Source organism: Mustelus asterias, chromosome 5 (assembly GCF_964213995.1).
Source record: "Mustelus asterias chromosome 5, sMusAst1.hap1.1, whole genome shotgun sequence".
Taxonomy (NCBI): Eukaryota; Metazoa; Chordata; class Chondrichthyes; order Carcharhiniformes; family Triakidae; genus Mustelus; species Mustelus asterias.
Window position 1 is genome coordinate 24,460,107 of NC_135805.1, and position 21,578 is coordinate 24,481,684.

General features: G+C 42.1%; 1 protein-coding gene across 5 annotated transcripts in view; it reads right to left on the reverse strand.

Moving 5' to 3' along the window:
- tmem87b (transmembrane protein 87B) overlaps positions 1-21,578 on the reverse strand; it is a 60,913-nt gene that overhangs the window by 38,463 nt on the left and 872 nt on the right. For all 5 annotated transcript variants that reach the window (XM_078212271.1, XM_078212270.1, XM_078212274.1 and 2 more), the window contains exons 2-5: positions 10,254-10,314; positions 5,789-5,880; positions 1,617-1,757; positions 1,475-1,528 (exon numbers count right to left, since the gene is read on the reverse strand). In XM_078212271.1, coding sequence (XP_078068397.1) covers positions 1,475-1,528; positions 1,617-1,757; positions 5,789-5,880; positions 10,254-10,314 — 348 coding nt within the window. The remainder of the gene's footprint in view (positions 1-1,474; positions 1,529-1,616; positions 1,758-5,788; positions 5,881-10,253; positions 10,315-21,578) is intronic.

Below are 21,578 nucleotides of genomic sequence, written 5' to 3' on the forward strand. Positions count from 1 at the left end.
CGACAAAAATTCTACCCAGGCCCTATCCCCGTAATCCCACATATTTACCCTGCTAATCCCTCTAACCCTTCACATCCCAGACAATAAGGGTCAATTTAGCATGGCCAATGCATCTAACCTGCACATCTTTGGGAGGAAACCTGAGCACCCGGAGGAAACCCACGCAGACACAGGAGAATGTGCAAACTCCACACCGACTGTGACCCAAGATTGTGACCCAAGCCAATACTTGCATTTACTTTTCAAGACTGCAGCAACATCAAAATCAAAAATATAACAAAGTCAAAATTGCATTCATTTTTCCCTCAATGATGACAATGAAGAACATGCTGAGAAGGCCTTAAAAGTCTATAAGGAACACAGACTTAAAATCTTCATCCTTCATAATTTGGTTGCACAACTAAATCACTAGATTGTACTTTCACCCTAAAAATACTTGAACTTAAAACGCACACATTTCCAAAATTTTTCCTATACCTTGAATGGAGGAAAAAGCAGCACAAGATAAAGTGTCACAGCACAATTAAGATACCAATTCTGCTGTTCGAGAATCAAATAAGAACTAACAAATGTTTGACATGCAACACTTGGAAAAATGAATAGTCACCACAAAATATAGCTTGGAGCAATAGAGTTCTCCATAACTGTATTTTAAGAGAGTGACAGTGCAAACAGAACTGCATCCGGTTCATGTTATAAAAATTCTTAAATTACATTTTCTCGTACAAATTCCTAGCAAGGTCAAACACTAATAACTTTACCTGAGCTTCAGTTACCTGCTCTCTGGAAGATACAATATTGAGAGGAGAGGAAAAGAGTCAAAGCAAAACAACCCAAAGCCATTACGTACAACTCTGGATGGGGCAATTTTGCTTACTGTTCACTTGGCTGGGCATGGTGGGAGAAACATTGCCGTCATACAAGTGCATCAAGAATTTTCTCATTGCTTTGGCGCATTCAGCCAGAGGGTGGTGAATGTGTGGAATTCACTACCACAAAGCAGTTGAGGCCAAAACGTTGGCTCTATTTTCTCCCCACAGATGCTGCCAGACCTGCTGAGGTTTTCCAGCATTTTGTTTTTGTTTCGGATTCTAGCATCTGCAGTATTTTGCTTTCATTTAGTTTTCTAATCTGCTTGACTCTATGCTGCTAAATACTCATTTATTTCTAAATGTATGAGCCCTAACTTTTTCAGCAGTACTATTGGTCAAGAATCCCAAGTTCAAACCATTAGATTTCACACTGAAATCGTTCTATCAGCAAAGACCACAGCAGCGTTTAGTGGAGGGGCAGTATATCTCTGACAACAGCCTCTCAATTTCTGCGTTTAATTGCTGATAGTCATATCATGACTATTACTGCACCAAATTCTGGAGCCATTATAACCTTTAGGTATGTTAAGACTTAACACATTTTGACATTGCCGAATTGGAATACAGTTCCAGCTAATATAAAAATACCATCAATTCATTACCACATTTGTGTTTGGTGTCTGTACCACCACAGACCTGGGTAGATCATGGCTCATCTGAAATAAAAAGGTATATATGTTAGGCTGAAGGACATGTCTTAATTTGAATAGTTATAGTATTTTAACACCTCTTTCATATACTCACATTAAATTTTGGGAAGACCTGGATTTCTTCATTGCAAACAATATTTTCGGTCTTGTGTGCAATGTATTGTCCTTGACTTAATGGGTGAGGTTCAAGACTATTACTAATACCACTGCTGGAAAATCTTTTGTCATATATATCCTAACAAAGGAAGAAAGAACATGTAAGCCAACTAGATTGGTCATAAATTGAGTTCTTTGCAATAAGGTATTAAATTTCTGACTGTTGATGTGTTCCAAAAACGTTTGGCGACCAGAAGCAGCAAAATGCAAAGATCTTCAAATAAATGCTGAAAATGGGTGCATTTCTGTTAACAGCTTGCTAAAAGGTTATCCTCCTTTAAGGAACAGGAATGAAGTTATGGGAGATTTTATGACCACTTGCCAGTTGCAGCTTTTAATTAGAAGTTCACTAGATCCACCCTGAGATTCAGACCAGGCTTTGAATTTGATGTTTAGTGCTTGCAGTTAAACTCAAATTCACTTCTACGATGCATTTTCAGCACAGGGCTAAAGGCATTTGTAGTGCAGCTCAGAGATGAGCTTAATAATATGTTTAAATGATCACAATTTGAATGAACAAATGAATGGTTTTCCATTTGCACAATGCACTCAATTAATAAGCCTTTAATAGCTTTACCCCTTTTACAAATCAGTGTTGATCTTATGGAGATTCGTGGGAAGGAATGAATCCATTAAGTGACCCTAGCCTTGTAGCTATGAAAGGCTATATCCTTTCAACCAATCTTATGCCTCAAGATGTACTTTTCAAAAATGTAGCAAGTATAGCAAAAAGCGAACATTTCACATAATAACAGGGAATGTTGGAAAAACTGAGCAACTCTGGCAGCATCTGTGGAGAGAGAAACAGTTGAGCAGAAGAGTCATACAGACTTGAATTATAGAGTCCCTACAGTGCAGAAACAGGCTATTTGTCCCACTGAGCCTGCACCAACAACAATCCCATCCAGGCCCTATTCCCGTAACCCCACATATTTACCCTGTTAATCCCCCTGACACTAAGGGTCAATTTAGCATGGTCAATCAATCTAACCTATACTTTGGACTGTGGGAGGAAACTGCAGCACCCGGAGGAAACCCACGCAGACAAGGGGAGAAAGTGCAAACCCCACACAGACAGTCAACCAAGTTCAGAATCAAACCCAAGTCTGTGGCACTGAGGGGTAGCAGTGCTAACCACTGTGCCACCATGCAATTCACCCAATTGCACTCCAAGTGCTCCTGCCAGCAGGAAAAAGGGATGGTTTCCCCACTGGTAGTGCTCCCAGATGGGATTCATCCATCATTAGCATGTAAAAATATGCATAGTGGTAGGCACGCCGGCCAGTCCGCTCTCACTGAGATTAGGAACTGAAAGCACTTAGCTGCTTTGAAGTTGCCTATAGCCAAGTGCTCTCAGGTCCTTTGTATAGACATTGCAGTTCGGAACAAGGGAGGGGGAAGGGGTGGAATGAGGGCAGTGAGATGTTTTAAGTTTATTAGTGCTATAAGTAGGCTTATGTTAACACTGCAATGAGGTTACTGTGAAAATTCCCTAGTTGCCACACTCCGGCACCTGTTCGGAGTACACTGAGGGAGAATTTAGCATGACCAATGCACCTAACCAGCACATCTTTTGGACTGTGGGAGGAAACCGGAGCACCAGAGGAAACCCATGCAGACACGGGGAGAATGTGCAAACTCAGCAGACAGTGACCCAAGCCGGGAACTGAACCTGGGTCCCTGGCGCTGAGGCAGCAGTGCCATCCCACATTGTATTCGAGTGAAGGTGAAAGATCAACAAAGCTGTCGAAGGAGAATTAAAAGGACCGGACTGAAATTGAATGGAAACAAAGGTTTTCAAAGGGTTTGACGGAGTTTGAAAGGATTTCAAAGGCTTTGAGCTTTTTATGAAGACTCAGAGTCTTGAAATAAATGCTGTGTTAAAAGAATGGCGCTGAGTAGGCATCTGTGGAGAAGGGAATCCTTCCCCCTAGTGAAAGTGAAAGGCTTCAGTCAGTCAGAAGACTTGAAAGGGGTGGTCTTCTCACACCTGCAGCTTCGAGAGAGAGAAAGAGGAATCCCTTCCATTGAATGGGGTGTTGCTCGGATTTGGTGGCGCAGTGGTTAGCACTGCTGCATCACAGCACCAGGGACCAGTGTTCAATTCAAGCCTTGGGTGACAGTCTGTGTGGTGTTTGCACGTTCCTCCAGTACCTGAAGGTGCTCCGGTTTCCTCCCACAGTCCAAAGATGTGGTTAGGTTGATTAGCCATGCTAAATTGTCTCTTGGTGTCCCAGGATGTGGAGGTTAGGGGGATTAGTATGGTAAAATATACAGGGTTACAGGGATAGGGCCTGGGTAAGATGCTCTGTCGGAGAGTCAGCGCAGAGTCGATGGGCTGAATGGCCTCCTTCTGCACTGTAGAGATTATATGGAAGCCTGCCAAGTATTCAGGGGCATGGAGATTAAAATGACCAGGCTATCTCAGTTTTCACAGTCGACAGACAGGAATGAAGATTTAGATCAGTGAGATGTCTGAAATCACCATGCCAGGAGTGATCTTCAGGTTTCCCAGGGTTGGAAGGGGCAGTCCAGCCACGAGACCCCCATTCTGGATGAGTAAGATAAACTCCTTGCATCCAGTCCGAGCCCACCCAACCCCATAACCCTGGGGGACCCACCCTCTGAAACCTGGCTGTGGCAGAAGGGCACATGGTCACTGCACTTACCTCCTCGACTCCCCTCGGGGTCCAAAGTGCCAGGTCCACGCTGATCATGACCAGCACCAAAGCCCAACTGATGCCATTCCCATTGAGGAGGCAGGTAATGGCAATCCCATTTTTGCCCCGACGCCCTATTCAGTGGGCCATCGGGATTCCCACGGGCAGAGAATGGGCCCAGTGAAACACCCCATTATTCTATTTCTCTCTCCACAGGTGGTGCAAAACCTGTTGAGCTTTTCCAGTATTTTCAGTTTTTCTTTCAGATTTCCAGTATCTGCAATATTTTGCTTTTATTTAACATTATAAACCTGATCCAAATGACAATAGTTGACAACTCAGAGAAGTCAGATATTCCTCAAGTTTAATGTCCGAAATAAAAGTACAATTTTGTACTTTGGATATTTACCAAAGATGAAAGTTTTTTTTTTAAAGTTTATTTATTAGTTCACAAATAGGCTTACATTAACATTGCAAAGAAGTTACTGTGAAAATCTCCTAGTCGCCACACTCCGGCGTCTGTTCAGGTACACTGAGGGAGAATTTAGCATGGCCAATGCACCTAACCAGCACGTCTTTTGGACTGTGGGAAGAAACCGGAGAACCCAGGGGAAACCCATGCCGACTCGGGGAGAACGTGCAGACTCCACACAGACAGTGACCCAAGCCAGGAATCGAATTTGGGTCCCTGGCGCTGTGAGGCAGCAGTGATAACCACTGTACCACCGTGCCGCTGACTGTATACATTGCCATTGTAAATAGGAGATTGTCTATAAAGGAATAAACATTTCTTACATTCTAATTTTGCACACAAAATATTTTCTAAGGATACTCACTTTGATTAACAGGGGGTTGGAGTTTAAGAGCCGTGGGGTTATGCTGCAACTGTACAGGACCTTGGTGAGACCACATTTGGAATACTGTGTGCAGTTCTGGTCACCTCACTATAAGAAGGATGTGGAAGCGCTGGAAAGAGTGCAGAGGAGATTTACCAGGATGCTGCCTGGTTTGGAGGGTAGGTCTTATGAGGAAAGGTTGAGGGAGCTAGGGCTGTTCTCTCTGGAGCGGAGGAGGCTGAGGGGAGACTTAATAGAGGTTTATAAAATGATGAAGGGGATAGATAGAGTGAACGTTCAAAGACTATTTCCTCGGGTGGATGGAGCTATTACAAGGGGGCATACTATAGGGTTCGTGGTGGGAGATATAGGAAGGATATCAGAGGTAGGTTCTTTACGCAGAGAATGGTTGGGGTGTGGAATGGACTGCCTGCAGTGATAGTGGAGTCAGACACTTTAGGAACATTTAAGCGGTTATTGGATAGGCACACGGAGCACACCAGGATGATAGGGAGTGGGATAGCTTGATCTTGGTTTCAGATAAAGCTCGGCACAACATCGTGGGCCGAAGGGCCTGTTCTGTGCTGTACTGTTCTATGTTCTATGATACTTACTTTAATATTATTAAATTCATTGTGGCACGGGTAATATCTGAGGTACCATTCAACTGTAAACGATACTTCTTCAGGACATTTGAATGAATCAACTAGAAAGGGAGCAAAAGAAAAAATATATAAGGAAACTTTTAGAAGACAACAAATTGTTAAAACTGCCACATACATGCACAAAGTGTAACAAAGGGGATTCAGGAAGTTCAGCACTCATGAAATAACAATTTTCAATTGTGTCAACTGACAAGATCAAATCACCACTTAACTTGGAACAAACGAGATTAGTTTTCTGCTGACTTGCGTACATAAAGTGCCCAAGTTAGTTCAGAAACTGAATATAGGTGTGCCTTTGTAGTTGATTGGCATTGCCTGAATGATTGTTTGAATAACTTCAATATCCACCCAGCTCAATTGTAAAATTATACAGGTATATTAAATGACTAGAACACAACTGACCTTCAATTTCCATTCAAAATACAGAATTACTTCGATATCGCTAGTAGAGACATAGGTAAATACAATCCAAATGCAATCCAGTATGTTTTTTAGTTATTTATCTAGTTTAAAGTATAGCAAACTGGATTACAAAACCAGATTGCATTCAAATAATATGTCTAACGTGGTAAAACATCCCAAGGAGTTTGGATGCGCATGAAAAAGATATAATGCTTACGAGGCATCTTGACAGATAAACAAATAGGCAGGGAATAGACAGAAATGGACAGCATGGAGGCATAAGGTCTTTAGTTTAGGAAAGTGTCATGTGTCGGCGCAGGCTTGGTGGACCGAAGGGCCTGTTCCTGTGTTGTTCTGTTCTAAAACAGATATCATAGATTCTTTCTTGCTGAAGGCGGCCATTCGGCCATCGAGCCTGGACCAACGACAATCCCATCCAAGCCTATCCCATAACCCCTTGTATTTATCCTGCTAATCCCCTTGACACTAAAGGGGCAATTTAGCATAATCGATCCACTTAAGTTGCACATCTTTGGACTGTGGGAGAAAACTGGAGCACCTGGAGGAAACCAAGCAGGCATGGGGAAAACGTGCAAACTCCACAGTCACCCAAGGCCAGAATTGAACCCAGATTCCTGGTGCTGTGAGGCAGCAGTGCTAACCACTGTGCCGCCCTGCCACCACAAAAGGATATTAGGACAGAAAAAAAGAGAAGGGAGGTCCATCTGAATAGCACTGAAGTAATCAAGCTAAAAGGTGGCAGATGAATGACTTACAGGCAGAGGTAGGTGATGCTTTTTTAAAAATTCATCCATGTGTGTTGCTGGCTGGCCAGCATTTATTGCCCATCTCTAGTTGCCCTTGAGAAGGTAGTGGCGAGTTGCATTCTTGAATCGCTGCAGTCCACGTGCTGTGGGTTGACCCACAATGCCGTTAAGGAGGGAATTCCAGAACTTTGACCCAGCGACTGCAAAGGAAAAGCGATATTATTTCCAAGGCACAATGGTGAGTGGCTTGGAGGGTAACTTGCAGCTGGTGGCGTTCCCATGTATCTGCTGCCCTTGTCCTTCTAGAATTATCGTGGAAGTGGTCGTGGGTTTTGAAGATGCTGTCGAAGGATCTTTGGTGAATTCTGCAGTGCATCTTGTAGATAGTATACACTGCTGCTACTGAGCATCGGTGGTGGAGGGAGTGGACATTTGTGGATGTGGTGCCAATCAAGTGGGCTGCTTTATCCTGGATGATGTCAAGCTTCTTGAGTGTTGTTTAAGCTGCACCCATCCAGGCAAATGGGGAGTATTCCATTACATTCTTGACTTGCGCCTTGTAGATGGTGGAGCTGCCTTGGGAAGTCAGGAGGTAAGCCATTCGCCGCAGTATTCCTAGCCTCTGACCTGCTCTTGTAGCCACTGTGTTTGTGTGCCGAGTCCAGTTGAGTTTCTGATCAATGGTCACCCCAAAGATGTTGACAGTGGGGGATTCAGTGATGGCAACTCCACTGAATGTCAATGGATGGTGGTTAGAGTGTCTCTTATCGGTGATGGTCATTGCCTGGCATTTATGTGGCACGAATGTTACTTGCCGCTTGTCAGCCCAAGCCTAGATATTGTTCAGATCTTGTTGCATTTAAACATGGATTGCTTCAGTATGAGTAGTCGCGAATGGTGCTGAGATAGAAGCAGCCAGTCCTTGCGATATGAGATTGGAAGCTCAATTTAGAGTTGAATAGGAAGCAGAGATGGAGTCCGTGGCATAGGTACAGAGTTTCAGGCAGGCATCAATGATTTCCACGTTGTAATGTTTAGTTGGATGCAAGTCAATCTTATTCAAAACTGATGTCAGACAACATAGAAGTGACAAGAGTCTAGACAGATGGGCTAGAAGTAAAGTCGGATATCAGCAGCAAACATTTGGAATTACCCTACATGTGGAAGTTGCAGATCATATATCAAGATGTTACGAAGATGATGATACCAAACTTAGAGATGTGACAGAGTGAAGCTGACACCCATCAAATGTGACAGGACACTGAATGGCTAGCACAATGGGCACACAAACAGTAGATGGAATTTAATGTAGAGAAGTGTGAAGAGAAGCATTTTGGCAGAGGGGCCAAGGAGAGGCAATATAGATCTAATAGCACAATTCTAAAGAATGTGCAAGGACAGAAGGACCTAGTGATTCATGTGCACTAATCTTTGAAAGTGGCGAGACATATTTGCAGAGTTATTAGCAAAGCATATGGAATCTTGAGCTCCATAGAGATATTAAGTACAATAGCATGGAAAGTTATGCTTTTATTCATTCATGTGACATGGGTGTCGCTGGCTGGACCAGCATTTATTGCCCATCTCTAGTTGCCCTTGGAAAGCATTTAAGAGTCAACCACATTGTTGTGGCTCTGGAGTCACATGTAGGCCAGACCAGCTATGGATGGCAGATTTTTTTCCCTGAAGGACATTAGTGAACCAGATGGGTTTTTCCAACAGTCGACAATGATTTCATGAACAGTAGATTCTTAATTCCAGATTTTTTTTTGTTGAATTCAAATGCTTAACCTTTATTAAAAAAAAGAGTCTGGTCAGACCCCAACTAGAGTACTGCATCCAGTTCAGGTCACTGTATTTTAGGAAGTATGTGAGGGTCCTTGAAAGTGTGTAGAGATTTACTAAACAGTTCCAAGAATTAGAAATTTGCCTTTCAAGTTTAGGTTGGAGAAGCTGTGGCTGTTTTCCTTGAAGTAAAATAGATTGAGGGGAAATTTTATTGAGGTGTACAAGATTTCAACCTGTTGTTATCTCTAAAAGATAACATAGGAAAAAGGATCAGGTGTACACCATATGGCCTCAAGGTTGCTCTGCTATTCAATACCAAAGCGGATCTTCTGCTTCAAATCCAGTTTGCTGCTTGCTTCCCTTATCCCTTAGTGCCACGTAAAAGCAATGATCTGAGTATCAAAGCCTGAAATACAATCAACAATAGTTCAATGAGATCATAGCTCACTCTTTTTAACTCAGGAGAATACAGGCTGAGTACATTGGGTCTATCATGGGATAACACAAACATCCCAGAGGCCAATTTGGCATACCGTCACTGTGCCACCTCCAATTCAGAGTCCAAAACTGCATACAGTATTCCAGGAATGGTCTCAAAGCCGTTGGAATGTGGGCTTCACTGAATTCTAGGCCAGCATTCATTGCCCTTCCCAATTGCCCTTGAGACGGTAGTGGCAAGCTGCCATCTTGAACCACTACAGTCCATGTGGTGGAGGTAAACCCACCGCACCATTAGGGAGGGAGTTCCAGAATTGTGACCCCGTGACAATGAAGGAATGAGGGTATATTTCCAAGTCAGGATGTTGAGTGTTTTGGAGGGGAACTTTCAGGTGGTGCTGTTCCATGTACTGGCTGCCCTTGTCCTTCTAGATGGTATTGGCCATAGGTTTGGAAGGTGCAGTCTAGAAGTCACTCTTTGATAGCTAGGCAAAGTTTATGAGGCATTACCCTTTTTAAAACATTGGAATTTCATGATGTAGTACCAGGTGCAAAAATAAGGAAACATTCCATTTCTCAGTGCAGACATCTTTCACGTTGAGCAAAACATTCATGAAAATAATCAGAATTTAGGAGAGATAGAGGGAAGAGGATTTATGACACAAAAATTCAAAACCAGATGGATCCAAGCACTTTATTCTCTTGTCACTGACATTTTCTTAAAAAAAAAAATCTGCATTATGTTTCAAAAATGGATACAAGTCTAATTCAAGTTCTCACATAATGGAAAATGCAGTTTCAAAACTACTAGGCAACAATTTGATTCAAATTACATTGATCTGCTGCTGACAAAGCCACAACAGCTAAAAAGGGAAAGCACAAATCTTAAATTATTTCACACAAGTTAGGTTATTCATGACCAAAGAGAAATTTAGGTCTTCATTGGAAAATTACAAACAAACTACACAATAGATTTGAAAAATTACCATTTCTGCACACATAAAATAAACTTAACTTACCTTGAAGTACTATATCTGTTTTGTTAAACATTGTTTTTGTAAAGAGCAGTGGCTTATGGTTCTGAAAAGAAAAAAAATCATAAACATTGGTCAAAAATAGCAAAGCAAGAAAAAAATGGTCACAAAATTATTTCAGCTATATTTAAAAATTAAAGTGATGTTCACTAGCACCAGAGTGTTTATTATAGTTAGGTACCAGAAAGATACTGAGGCTCCAAAACAATCATTTTGTTCTAACCTCTGTGGAAACCATTTACTATTAAAGTGAAATCCAAATACCCAGTAAATTAACCGAAAGGCCAAAGATCACAGGATTTCATGTTTTTAAACAAAATCTATTCGATATACAAATCTAAAATACTTCAAAAAAAAGCAAGCACTAACTTAACTTTATGGCTTATCAAATCTGGTTTTACTTTCCCCCACCCCCAAGAACAAAGAAAATTACAGCACAGGAACAGGCCCTTCGGCCCTCCAAGCCTGCACCGACCATGCTGCCCGACTGAACAAAATCCCCTCCCCTTCCAAGGACCATATCCCTCTATTCCCATCCTATTCATGTAGTTGTCCAGACGCCCCTTAAAAGTCACTATCGTATCTGCTTCCACTACCTCCCCCGGCAACGAGCTCCAGGCATCCACCACCCTCGATAAAAAACTTGCCTTGTACATCTCCTTTAAACCTTGCCCCTCACACCTTAAACCTATGCCCCCTAGTAATTGACTCTTCCACCCTGGGAAAAAGCCTCTGACTATCAGACGTCGCGTAAGGTTAAATCTCTCGGGATCCAGGGTGAGGTATCTAAATGGATACAAAATTGGCTTCTTGACAGAAGTGGTTGTAGAGAGTTGTTTTTCAAACTGGAGGCCTGTGACCAGCGGTATGCCTCAGGGATCAGTGGTGGGTCCACTGTTATTTGTCATTTATATTAATGATTTGGATGAGAATATAGGAGGCATGGTTAGTAAGTTTGCAGATGACACCAGGATTGGTGGCATAGTGGACAGTGAAGAAAGTTATCTCCAATTGCAACGGGATCTTGATCACCAGTGGACTGACATAGAACATAGAACAGTACAGCACAGAACAGGCCCTTCGGCTCACTATGTTGTGCCGAGCTTTATCTGAAACCAAGATCAAGCTATCCCACTCCCTATCATCCTGGTGTGCTCCATGTGCCTATCCAATAACCGCTTAAATGTTCCTAAAGTGTCTGACTCCACTATCACTGCAGGCAGTCCATTCCACACCCCAACCACTCTCTGCGTAAAGAACCTACCTCTGATATCCTTCCTATATCTCCCACCATGAACCCTATAGTTATGCCCCCTTGTAATAGCTCCATCCACCCGAGGAAATAGTCTTTGAACGTTCACTCTATCTATCCCCTTCATCATTTTATAAACCTCTATTAAGTCTCCCCTCAGCCTCCTCCGCTCCAGAGAGAACAGCCCGAGCTGTTCCGACGAATGGCAGATGGAGCTTAATTTAGGCAAATGCAAGGTGATGCATTTTGGTAGATTGAACCAGGGCAGGACTTACTTAGTTAATGGTAGGGCGTTGGGGAGAGTTACAGAACAAAGAGATCTAGGGGTACATGTTCATAGCTCCTTGAAAGTGGAGTCACAGGTGGATAGAGTGAAGAAGGAGGCATTCGGCATGCTTGGTTTCATCAGTCAGAACATTGAATACAGGAGTTGGGACGTCTTGTTGAAGTTGTATAAGACATTGGTAAGGCCACACTTGGAATACTGTGTGCAATTCTGGTCACCCTATTATAGAAAGGATATTATTAAACTAGAAAGAGTGCAGAAAATATTTACTAGGATGCTACCGGGACTTGATGGATTGAGTTATAAGGAGAGGCTGGATAGACTGGGACTTTTTTCTCTGGAGCGTAGGAGGCTGAGGGGTGATCTTATAGAGGTCTATAAAATAATGAGGGGCACAGATCAGCTAGATAGTCAATATCTTTTCCCAAAGGTAGGGGAGTCTAAAACTAGAGGGCATAGGTTTAAGGTGAGAGGGGAGATACACAAAAGTGTCCAGAGGGGCAATTTTCTCACACAGAGGGTGGCGAGTGTCTGGAACAAGCTGCCAGAGGTAGTAGTAGAGGCAGATACAATTTTGTCTTTTAAAAAGCATTTAGATAGTTATATGGATACGATGGGGATCGAGGGATATGGGCCAAATGCGGGCAATTGGGATTAGCTTAGGGGTTTTAAAAAAGAAAGGGTGGCATGGACAAGTTGGGCCGAAGGGCCTGTTTCCATGCTGTAAACCTCTGACTCGACGAGCATCTGACTATCCGACGAGCCTCCTAATTTTATAAGATGTTGATGGTTCATTCATTTTTCCTGGTACCAACGCTAGTGTATGCCATAGGTGGCATGGATTTCTCCCCAGCATTCCATCTACTCTGAGTGGTATGAAATTTCATGGGGATTCTTTCATTCGGTTTTGGCTAAGCAATCTTCAAATTTTCTTTAAAATCTGTAAACTGTGGACATCTCAGCTCAAACTTATGCTTTACTGCATTCTCTCAACAAAATGTTTATTTTCACTTTGAGCATCACTGTAGATTTCTTCCTCCAAGATAGGCAAATCTTCCAGTCTATTTTTCCCCTCATGAGCTCTCAGCAGGCTGCAACTAACAAGACCAAATCTGCAACCATCATCCGTGAAGAACAACCAGATAAATCAAACAAAGGAACTTTCTAACTGCGACAGCCCAACTCCATGTCAGCATGACATACTTTTTGATTTGATTGCTTGTCACATGTCTTGGTATACAGTGAAAAGTATTGTAAGCTAGGGTGTAGAGAAAGATTAACTTAATACGAGGTAGGTCCATTCAAAAGTCTGATGGCAGCAGAGAAGAAGGTGTTCTAGTCGGTTGGCACATGATCTCCGACTTTGTATCTTTTTCCCTGATGGAAGAAACTGGAAGAGAGTATGTCCGGGGTGCATGGGGCATTGATTATGCTGGCTGCTTTTCCGAGGCAGCGGGAAGTGTACACAGAGAAGATTGATAGGAGGCTGTTTTGTGTGATGGACTGGTCTTCTTTCACGACCCTTTGTAGTTTCTTGCAGTCCTGGACAGAGCAGGAGTCATACTAAGCTGTGATACAACCAGAAATAATGCTTTCTATGGTGCATCTGTAAACTTTGGTGGGAGTCGAAGGGATATGGCAAATTTCCTTAGCCTTCTGAGAAAGTAGAGGTGTTGGTAGGCTTTCTTAACTATAGCGTCGGCATGGAGGGACCAGGACAGGTTGTTGGTGATCTGGTTACCTAGAAACGTGAAGCTCTCGACCACTTTGTCACCATTGATGTAGTAAGAGTTTTAACAACACCAGGTTAAAGTCCAACAGGTTTATTTGGTAGCAAATGCCATTAGCTTTCGGAGCTAAACCTCTTGGACTTTAACCTGGTGTTGTTAAAACTCTTACTGTGTTTATCCCAGTCCAACGCTGACATCTCCACATCATGACTACCATTGATGTAGACAGGGGCATGTCCTCCACTACGCTTCCTGAAGTCGATGACCATCTCCTTCATTTTGTTGACATGGAGGGAGAGATTACTGTTGTCGCACCAGTTCACCAGATTCTCTGTCTCATTCCTGTACTCTGTCTCATCATTGTTTGAGATCCGACTCACTACAGTGGTGTCGTCAGCAAACTTGAAAATCAAGTTGGAGGGAAATTTGGCCATACAATCATAGGTGTATAAGGAGTATAGGTCGGGGCTGAGAACACAGCCTTGTGGGGCACCAGTGTTGAGGATGATCGTGGAGGTGGTGTTGTTACCTATCCTAGTGATTGTGGTTTGTGGGTTAAGAAGCTCAGGATCCAGTTGCAGATCTAAGTGCCTGATTCAAATTGATTGGCTAAATTCAAAAGCTTATTGTCTTAGTAAAACTGCTGCTTGGCCTTGCAATAATGTTTCAGTTTGGGCTCTCTGGGTACTTGCATTTTAATACTCTAAGCACAGAAAAAGCGCCACCTTTTCAGGAGATCACACAATGCTTTCCCCCCTAGCACATTACAATTTTACAAACACAAAATTCAGACTTCCTGCCTCGCAATCTACAATTACCCAACACAAAAACAGAAAAATGCTGGAAATTCTCAGCAGGTCTGACAGCATCTGTAGAGAGTACAGCCAACATTTCGAGTCTTAATGATACTTCGTCAGAGCTGATTCTACTCAACCTCGCAACACTACACTGCCTGAAAACTCTATATCCAGGGATGCTGAGCAGCCATTTTTGACCCTCTTCAAGCTATTGTTGAGATAATGATAGACAACCTGCTCTACCAAGAGGTCCAGAGATGGCTCATTCATCATTCAATGTTTATACTTTTAACTCTGACCTTGGAAGATGAATACAAGTTACCTTTTAAATGTAATCAACCAAACTTGTTCAATTTGCATTTACATTAGATGCATACCAGTTTCTTTATGAAGTATTTTTTATCTATCATGCATTTAACACTTTAATTACAACACAAGTGGCAGCCATTTGGCCTGCTGTCTTTGCCAGCTCTATGCAAGAGCAAATCGGTTAGTCCCACTCCTTAACTTTCTCCATAACTATAAATTTTCTCTCTCTAGCTGTTTATCCAATTCCCCTTCAAAAGCCACAATTGAATCCAGTTCCACCTTATTCTCAAGTCGTGAATTCCAGACCTTTAACCACTCGCTGCAAAAAGGTTCTTTCATCACGTTGTCATTCCTTTTATTTTTGCTATTCACCCTAATATATGAATGCTCTTTGGGTAGCACGGTGGTTAGCACTGCTGTCTCACAGCTCCAGGCACCCAGGTTCGATTTCCAGGTTGGGTCACTGCCTGTGCGGAGTCTGCACCGGTTTCCTCCAAGTGAGACAAGGAAATAGCTGAGGAACTTAATAAGTACTTTGCGTCAGTCTTCACAGTAGAAGACATGAGTAATATCCCAACAATTCAGGAAAGTCAGGGGGCAGAGTTGAATATGGTTGCCATCACAAAGGAGAAAGTGCTAGAGAAACTAAAAGGTCTGAAAATTGATAAATCTCCGGGCCCAGATGGGCTACATCCTAGAGTTCTAAAGGAGATAGCTGAAGAAATAGTGGAGGCGTTAGTTATGATCTTTCAAAAGTCACTGGAGTCAGGGAAAGTCCCAGAGGATTGGAAAATCGCTGTTGTAACCCCACTGTTCAAGAAGGGAACAAGAAAAAAGATGGAAAATTATAGGCCAATTAGCCTAACCTCAGTTGTTGGCAAAATTCTAGAATCCATCGTTAAGGATGAGATTTCTAAATTCTTGGAAGTGCAGGGTCGGATTAAGACAAGTCAGCATGGATTTAGTAAGGGGAGGTCGTGCCTGACAAACCTGTTAGAGTTCTTTGAAGAGATAACAAATAGGTTAGACCAAGGAGAGCCAATGGATGTTATCTATCTTGACTTCCAAAAGGCCTTTGACAAGGTGCCTCACGGGAGACTGCTGAGTAAAATAAGGGCCCATGGTATTCGAGGCAAGGTACTAACATGGATTGACGATTGGCTGTCAGACAGAAGGCAGAGAGTTGGGATAAAAGGTTCTTTCTCAGAATGGCAACCGGTGACAAGTGGTGTCCCGCAGGGTTCAGTGTTGGGGCCACAGCTGTTCTCTTTATATATTAACGATCTAGATGACGGGACTGGGAGCATTCTGGCCAAGTTTGCCGATGATACAAAGATAGGTGGAGGGGCAGGTAGTATTGAGGAGGTGGGGAGGCTGCAGAAAGATTTAGACAGTTTAGGAGAGTGGTCCAAGAAGTGGCTGATGAAATTCAACGTGGGCAAGTGCGAGGTCGTACACTTTGGAAAAAAGAATAGAGGCATGGACTATTTTCTAAACGGTGACAAAATTCATAATGCTAAAGTGCAAAGGGACTTGGGAGTCCTAGTCCAGGATTCTCTAAAGGTAAACTTGCAGGTTGAGTCCGTAATTAAGAAAGCAAATGTAATGTTGTCATTTATCTCAAGAGGCTTGGAATACAAAAGCAGGGATGTACTTCTGAGGCTTTATAAAGCACTGGTTAGGCCCCATTTGGAGTACTGTGAGCAATTTTGGGCCCCACACCTCAGGAAGGACATACTGGCACTGGAGCGGGTCCAGCGGAGATTCACACGGATGATCCCAGGAATGGTAGGCCTGACATACGATGAACGTCTGAGGATCGTGGGATTATATTCATTGGAGTTTAGGAGGTTGAGGGGAGATCTGATAGAAACTTACAAGATAATGAACGGCTTAGATAGGATGGACGTAGGGAAGTTGTTTCCATTAACAGGGGAGACTAGGACGCGGGGGCACAGCCTTAGAATAAAAGGGAGTCACTTTAGAACAGAGATGAGGAGAAATTTCTTCAGCCAGAGAGTGGTGGGTCTGTGGAATTCATTGCCACAGAGGGCTGTGGAGGCCGAGACGTTGAGCGTCTTCAAGACAGAAATTGATAAATTCTTGATTTCTCGAGGAATAAAGGGCTATGGGGAGAGAGCGGGTAAATGGAGTTGAAATCAACCATGATTGAATGGTGGAGTGGACTCGATGGGCCGAATGGCCTTACTTCCGCTCCTATGTCTTATGGTCTTAAGTGCTCTGGTTTCCTCCCACAGTCCGAAAGATGTGCTGGTTAGGTGCATTGGCCATGCTAAATTCGCCCTCAGCGTACCCGAACAGGCGCCAAAATTTGGTGATGAGGGGATTTTCACAATAACTTCATTGCATCGTTAATGTAAGCCTACTTGTGACACTAATAAATAAACAACAAACTTTAAACTGGTTCTCAGGCCTTTCACCAATGGAAACAGTTCCTCTCTAACTATTCTGTCTAGGCCCATCATGATTTTCAGCACTTCTATCAAATCTTAGCTCAACTTCTCTTCTCCAAGGATAACCACTACAGCTTTTCCAATCTATCTATGTGAGTCATGTAAGTGAAGTCTCATTCCTGGACCAACTTTGTATATGAAAGAAAGACTTGGATTTATATAATACTTTTCATGACCACCAGACATCCCAAAGTACTTTACAGCCAATGAAGCACTTTTGAAACATAATCAGTGCTGTAATGTAGGAAACTTGGCAGCCAATAGGCGCACAATAACCTCCCAAAAACAACTGTGTGACAATGATCAGATAATCTGTTTATGTGATGATTGTTCAGAGATAAATGCAATGATGGTTGAAAGATAAATATTATTTAGGAGACTGCTTGTTTTAAATATTGCAATGGGACAGCTTACATCTGAAGCACAGCTCAGGGTTAAATAGGATGGAGAGGTTACAAATAGTCTAATTTAGCTTGAGACAGTGATCAGAGATGGCAATAGAGTTGCAAGAACAACTTGCAGCGACAAAATATCTTTAAACAGAAAAACATACCAAAATGCTTCACAGAGGCATAATCAATGAAAACAGAATTGCCGGTCAGGGAAATAAACATCAGGAGATGAGACAAGAAGCTTAGTTAAAGAAATGGCATAAAGATAATCTTAAAAGGAAAGTGGAGAGGCAGAGTATTGAGAGAGAAATTCCAGGGCATGAAAAGCATATAGTTGAAGATACAGCCATCAATGGTGGAGCAAAGAAGTACATGAGACCTAAGCCAGACAATCAAAGATCTCGGCAGGGTTGTAGAACTGGAGAAGCTTTGAGTCAGGAAAGGACAAGGCCATTAAACACAAACACGAGGATGAGAATTTTAAATTGGAGGTGTTGTGTGACCCGAGCCACTGGAGCTCAGTGAGAACAGGAGTGATCAGTGAGAAGGACTTGACATGGGCATCAGTGTTGAATGATTTAGAAGTCTTTCATGCTATGGAGAATTGAAAAACTAGGAATAGTACAGCAGAGAGATTTGGGAGCTCCAGTACACAAAATAGAATTGGGAGCTCCAGTACACAAAATAGAATTCAGTAGACAGGTACAAAAAAAAGTACTGATAGAATATTGGCTATTACAAGGTGGTTCGATTGAAAGGGGTGGAAGTCATACTTCATATTGAAACTTGGTCAGAAGCCTTCAGGGGTTTTGGGGATCACATCTCAGGGAAGATTGATTGGCTTTTAAGACAGTGCAGCACACAGCAGAATGATACTGGAACTTTGATCAGAAGTGTAAATTATGAGGGCAGGTTGCACAAGGTTGTAGAACTGGAGAAGCTTTGAGTCAGGAAAGGACAAGGCCATTAAACACAAACACGAGGATGAGAATTTTAAATTGGAGGTGTTGTGTGACCCGAGCCACTGGAGCTCAGTGAGAACAGGAGTGATCAGTGAGAAGGACTTGACATGGGCATCAGTGTTGAATGATTTAGAAGTCTTTCATGCTATGGAGAATTGAAAAACTAGGAATAGTACAGCAGAGAGATTTGGGAGCTCCAGTACACAAAATAGAATTGGGAGCTCCAGTACACAAAATAGAATTCAGTAGACAGGTACAAAAAAAAGTACTGATAGAATATTGGCTATTACAAGGTGGTTCGATTGAAAGGGGTGGAAGTCATACTTCATATTGAAACTTGGTCAGAAGCCTTCAGGGTTTTGGGGATCACATCTCAGGGAAGATTGATTGGCTTTTAAGACAGTGCAGCACACAGCAGAATGATACTGGAACTTTGATCAGAAGTGTAAATTATGAGGGCAGGTTGCACAAACCGGGCTTGTATTCACTTGGGTATAGGAGATTGAAGGGTGAATTGAGCTGCTTCAAATGTTAAAAAGATTTGAAAGTTTTTCTGCATCCACATAATTCCCTTTGGTGGACAAATCAAGAAAAAAGGGGACATAAAGAACAAAGAACAGTACAGCACAGGAAACAGGCCCTTCGGCCCTCCAAGCCTGTGCCGCTCCTTGGTCCAACTAGACCAATCGTTTGTATCCCTCCATTCCCAGGCTGCTCATGTGACTATCCAGGTAAGTCTTAAACGATGTCAGCGTGCCTGCCTCCACCACCTTACTTGGCAGCGCATTCCAGGCCCCCACCACCCTCTGTGTAAAAAACGTCCCTCTGATGTCTGAGTTATACTTCGCCCCTCTCAGCTTGAGCCATGTATCATAAAACTGGAGCTATACCATCCAGGATTTTCTTTCCCCCACACAAATGATAGCAGAAATTTGGATCTCTTTCCACAATGCTCCAAATGGGCTTAAACAGAGTAGTGATGAATAGTGTAGAAAAATTGAAAATAGAAAGGATATCAAGGTCAGAGTGTATAGATTTACTTGAATGGCAAACTGTTATAACTAGAGCCTCGAGATATGACGACTGTTTCATGTGGCATAAAAATGTTAAGACGATTTAGCAGAGGTTTTAAAATTAATGAATATTTTTGGTGCAATGAAAAGGAAAAATCTATACCCATTGCTTGGGAGGTTCATGAAGAGAATTTAAAATGTATTACTAAAAGAGTGATGAGAGTGTTGAAGCATGAAAATCTTTGTCATTGGGAATGGCTGAAATTCTCAGACAAACTTTATAAGCCAATTTGTCACCTTCAGCAGTTGTGAACTTTTCAGATTATACGTAACATCATTAATGATTAAGTTTGCTGAAATTTGATTTCCTTCTTCCTGCATCAGGACTATCAAATGTGCAAACTACTAGACCTGGCAATCTGACCCTCAAAAGCACAGACATTCAGTCCTATTTACACAGATTTGGTTGTCCTGTATGAACGTATATGAATGCAGCTGGAAAAGGGATTACTTATATAGCACTACTGTCTACTTAATGGATAAAAACTAAGTCAAGACATTAAGATCTTTGTGTGCCAAAAATTGAATTGTGTTAAAATGAAAAAGAAAATTATACCACGCTTCATTTTGTTTCCTTAGAATCTGTAGTATATGCTTGTGACCACAAAGCCAAAACCTGTACAACAATATCTTGAAGGGACAAATATCCTCCTTCCGTGTAGTATGATGAGATATCCCCCATTTGAATTTACCAATCTAATTATTTAAACCAAGACAACCCTGTTTGCAATGTATAATTTTGTGAAAGAGAAAATTTACATGATTTTCATCTTTGTTGGTCAATCACTAGGTACAAATTTCACACATTATAGTAATTAAATGCATGAATCAATGCATTTCGACTAATGCTACTGAACCACACTGCTGTATACAATTAGAAATTTACTGTGCAGGAAGTCATTTCACTTATCATGTGTGTGCTGCCAAAGATCCTATCCAGCTGAATCCCACTTTCCAGCTCTTGATCTGTAGTCTGGTCAGTTCTGGCATTACAAATGCATATCAAAATATGGGTTAAATTTGATTAAAATTTCTCCCTCTACAACTTTTTCTTGTTGAGAGTTCCAGACACTCCATTGCAGCTGTCTCATACATGCTCAAAGTGAAAATAAATCCTTAATGCCCATCTAAGGTTTCTGCCAATTACTTTAAAATTCTACTCTGCCCTGTTCCTTTGCTGTTGATCTCTCTGCCAAGGGGTCCTTCTTTTTGCTCTACCTCGGCCCCAAATAATTTTAAAGTCGCTCCTCAGCCGCCATTATTTCAATGAATAACAGAAAGGCCTAGCCAATCAATCAATCATTATTTCTCAAAATTATTCAAAATCAAATAACAGTCCAATAAATTATCCAGCGGCAAACAACCACTACTGTTTGAGATGTGTATCAGAAACATCATATGGTTGGGGTGTGGAATGGACTGCCTGCAGTGATAGTGGAGTCAGACACTTTAGGAACATTTAAGCGGTTATTGGATAGGCACATGGAGCACACCAGGATGATAGGGAGTGGGATAGCTTGATCTTGGTTTCAGATAAAGCTCGGCACAACATCGTGGGCTGAAGGGCCTGTTCTGTGCTGTACTGTTCTATGTTCTATATATAGTAGCCAAATCTTTATTAAGGAGAAATTGTTCCTGCTCACAAAAGGATCAAGAACCAGAGAACACAGATTGAAAACGATTTTTTAAAAAAAATGTGATGTGAAAAACAAACTTTTTCACACAGCAATAGTTCAGGTCAAGAATGCACTGCCTGGACATGCAGCAAAGGCAGGTTCAATCGAGGCATTCAAAAGGGCATTAAGTGATTATTTAAATAGAAATAATGTGCAGGAGAATGGCACTGAGTCATAACTTTCATTCAGAGAGCCTGTGCAGACATGAAGGGCTGAATGGCTTCCTTCAGCACCATAACAATTTCATGATTCTGTGTTCTTGTTTGAAATGAGAATGTACAGACTGAACAGTGGGTGTGCACACAGCAGCTTGGTAGATCTAGATTTTTCAGTTGATGTTTCATATGCCTGGTCGTATT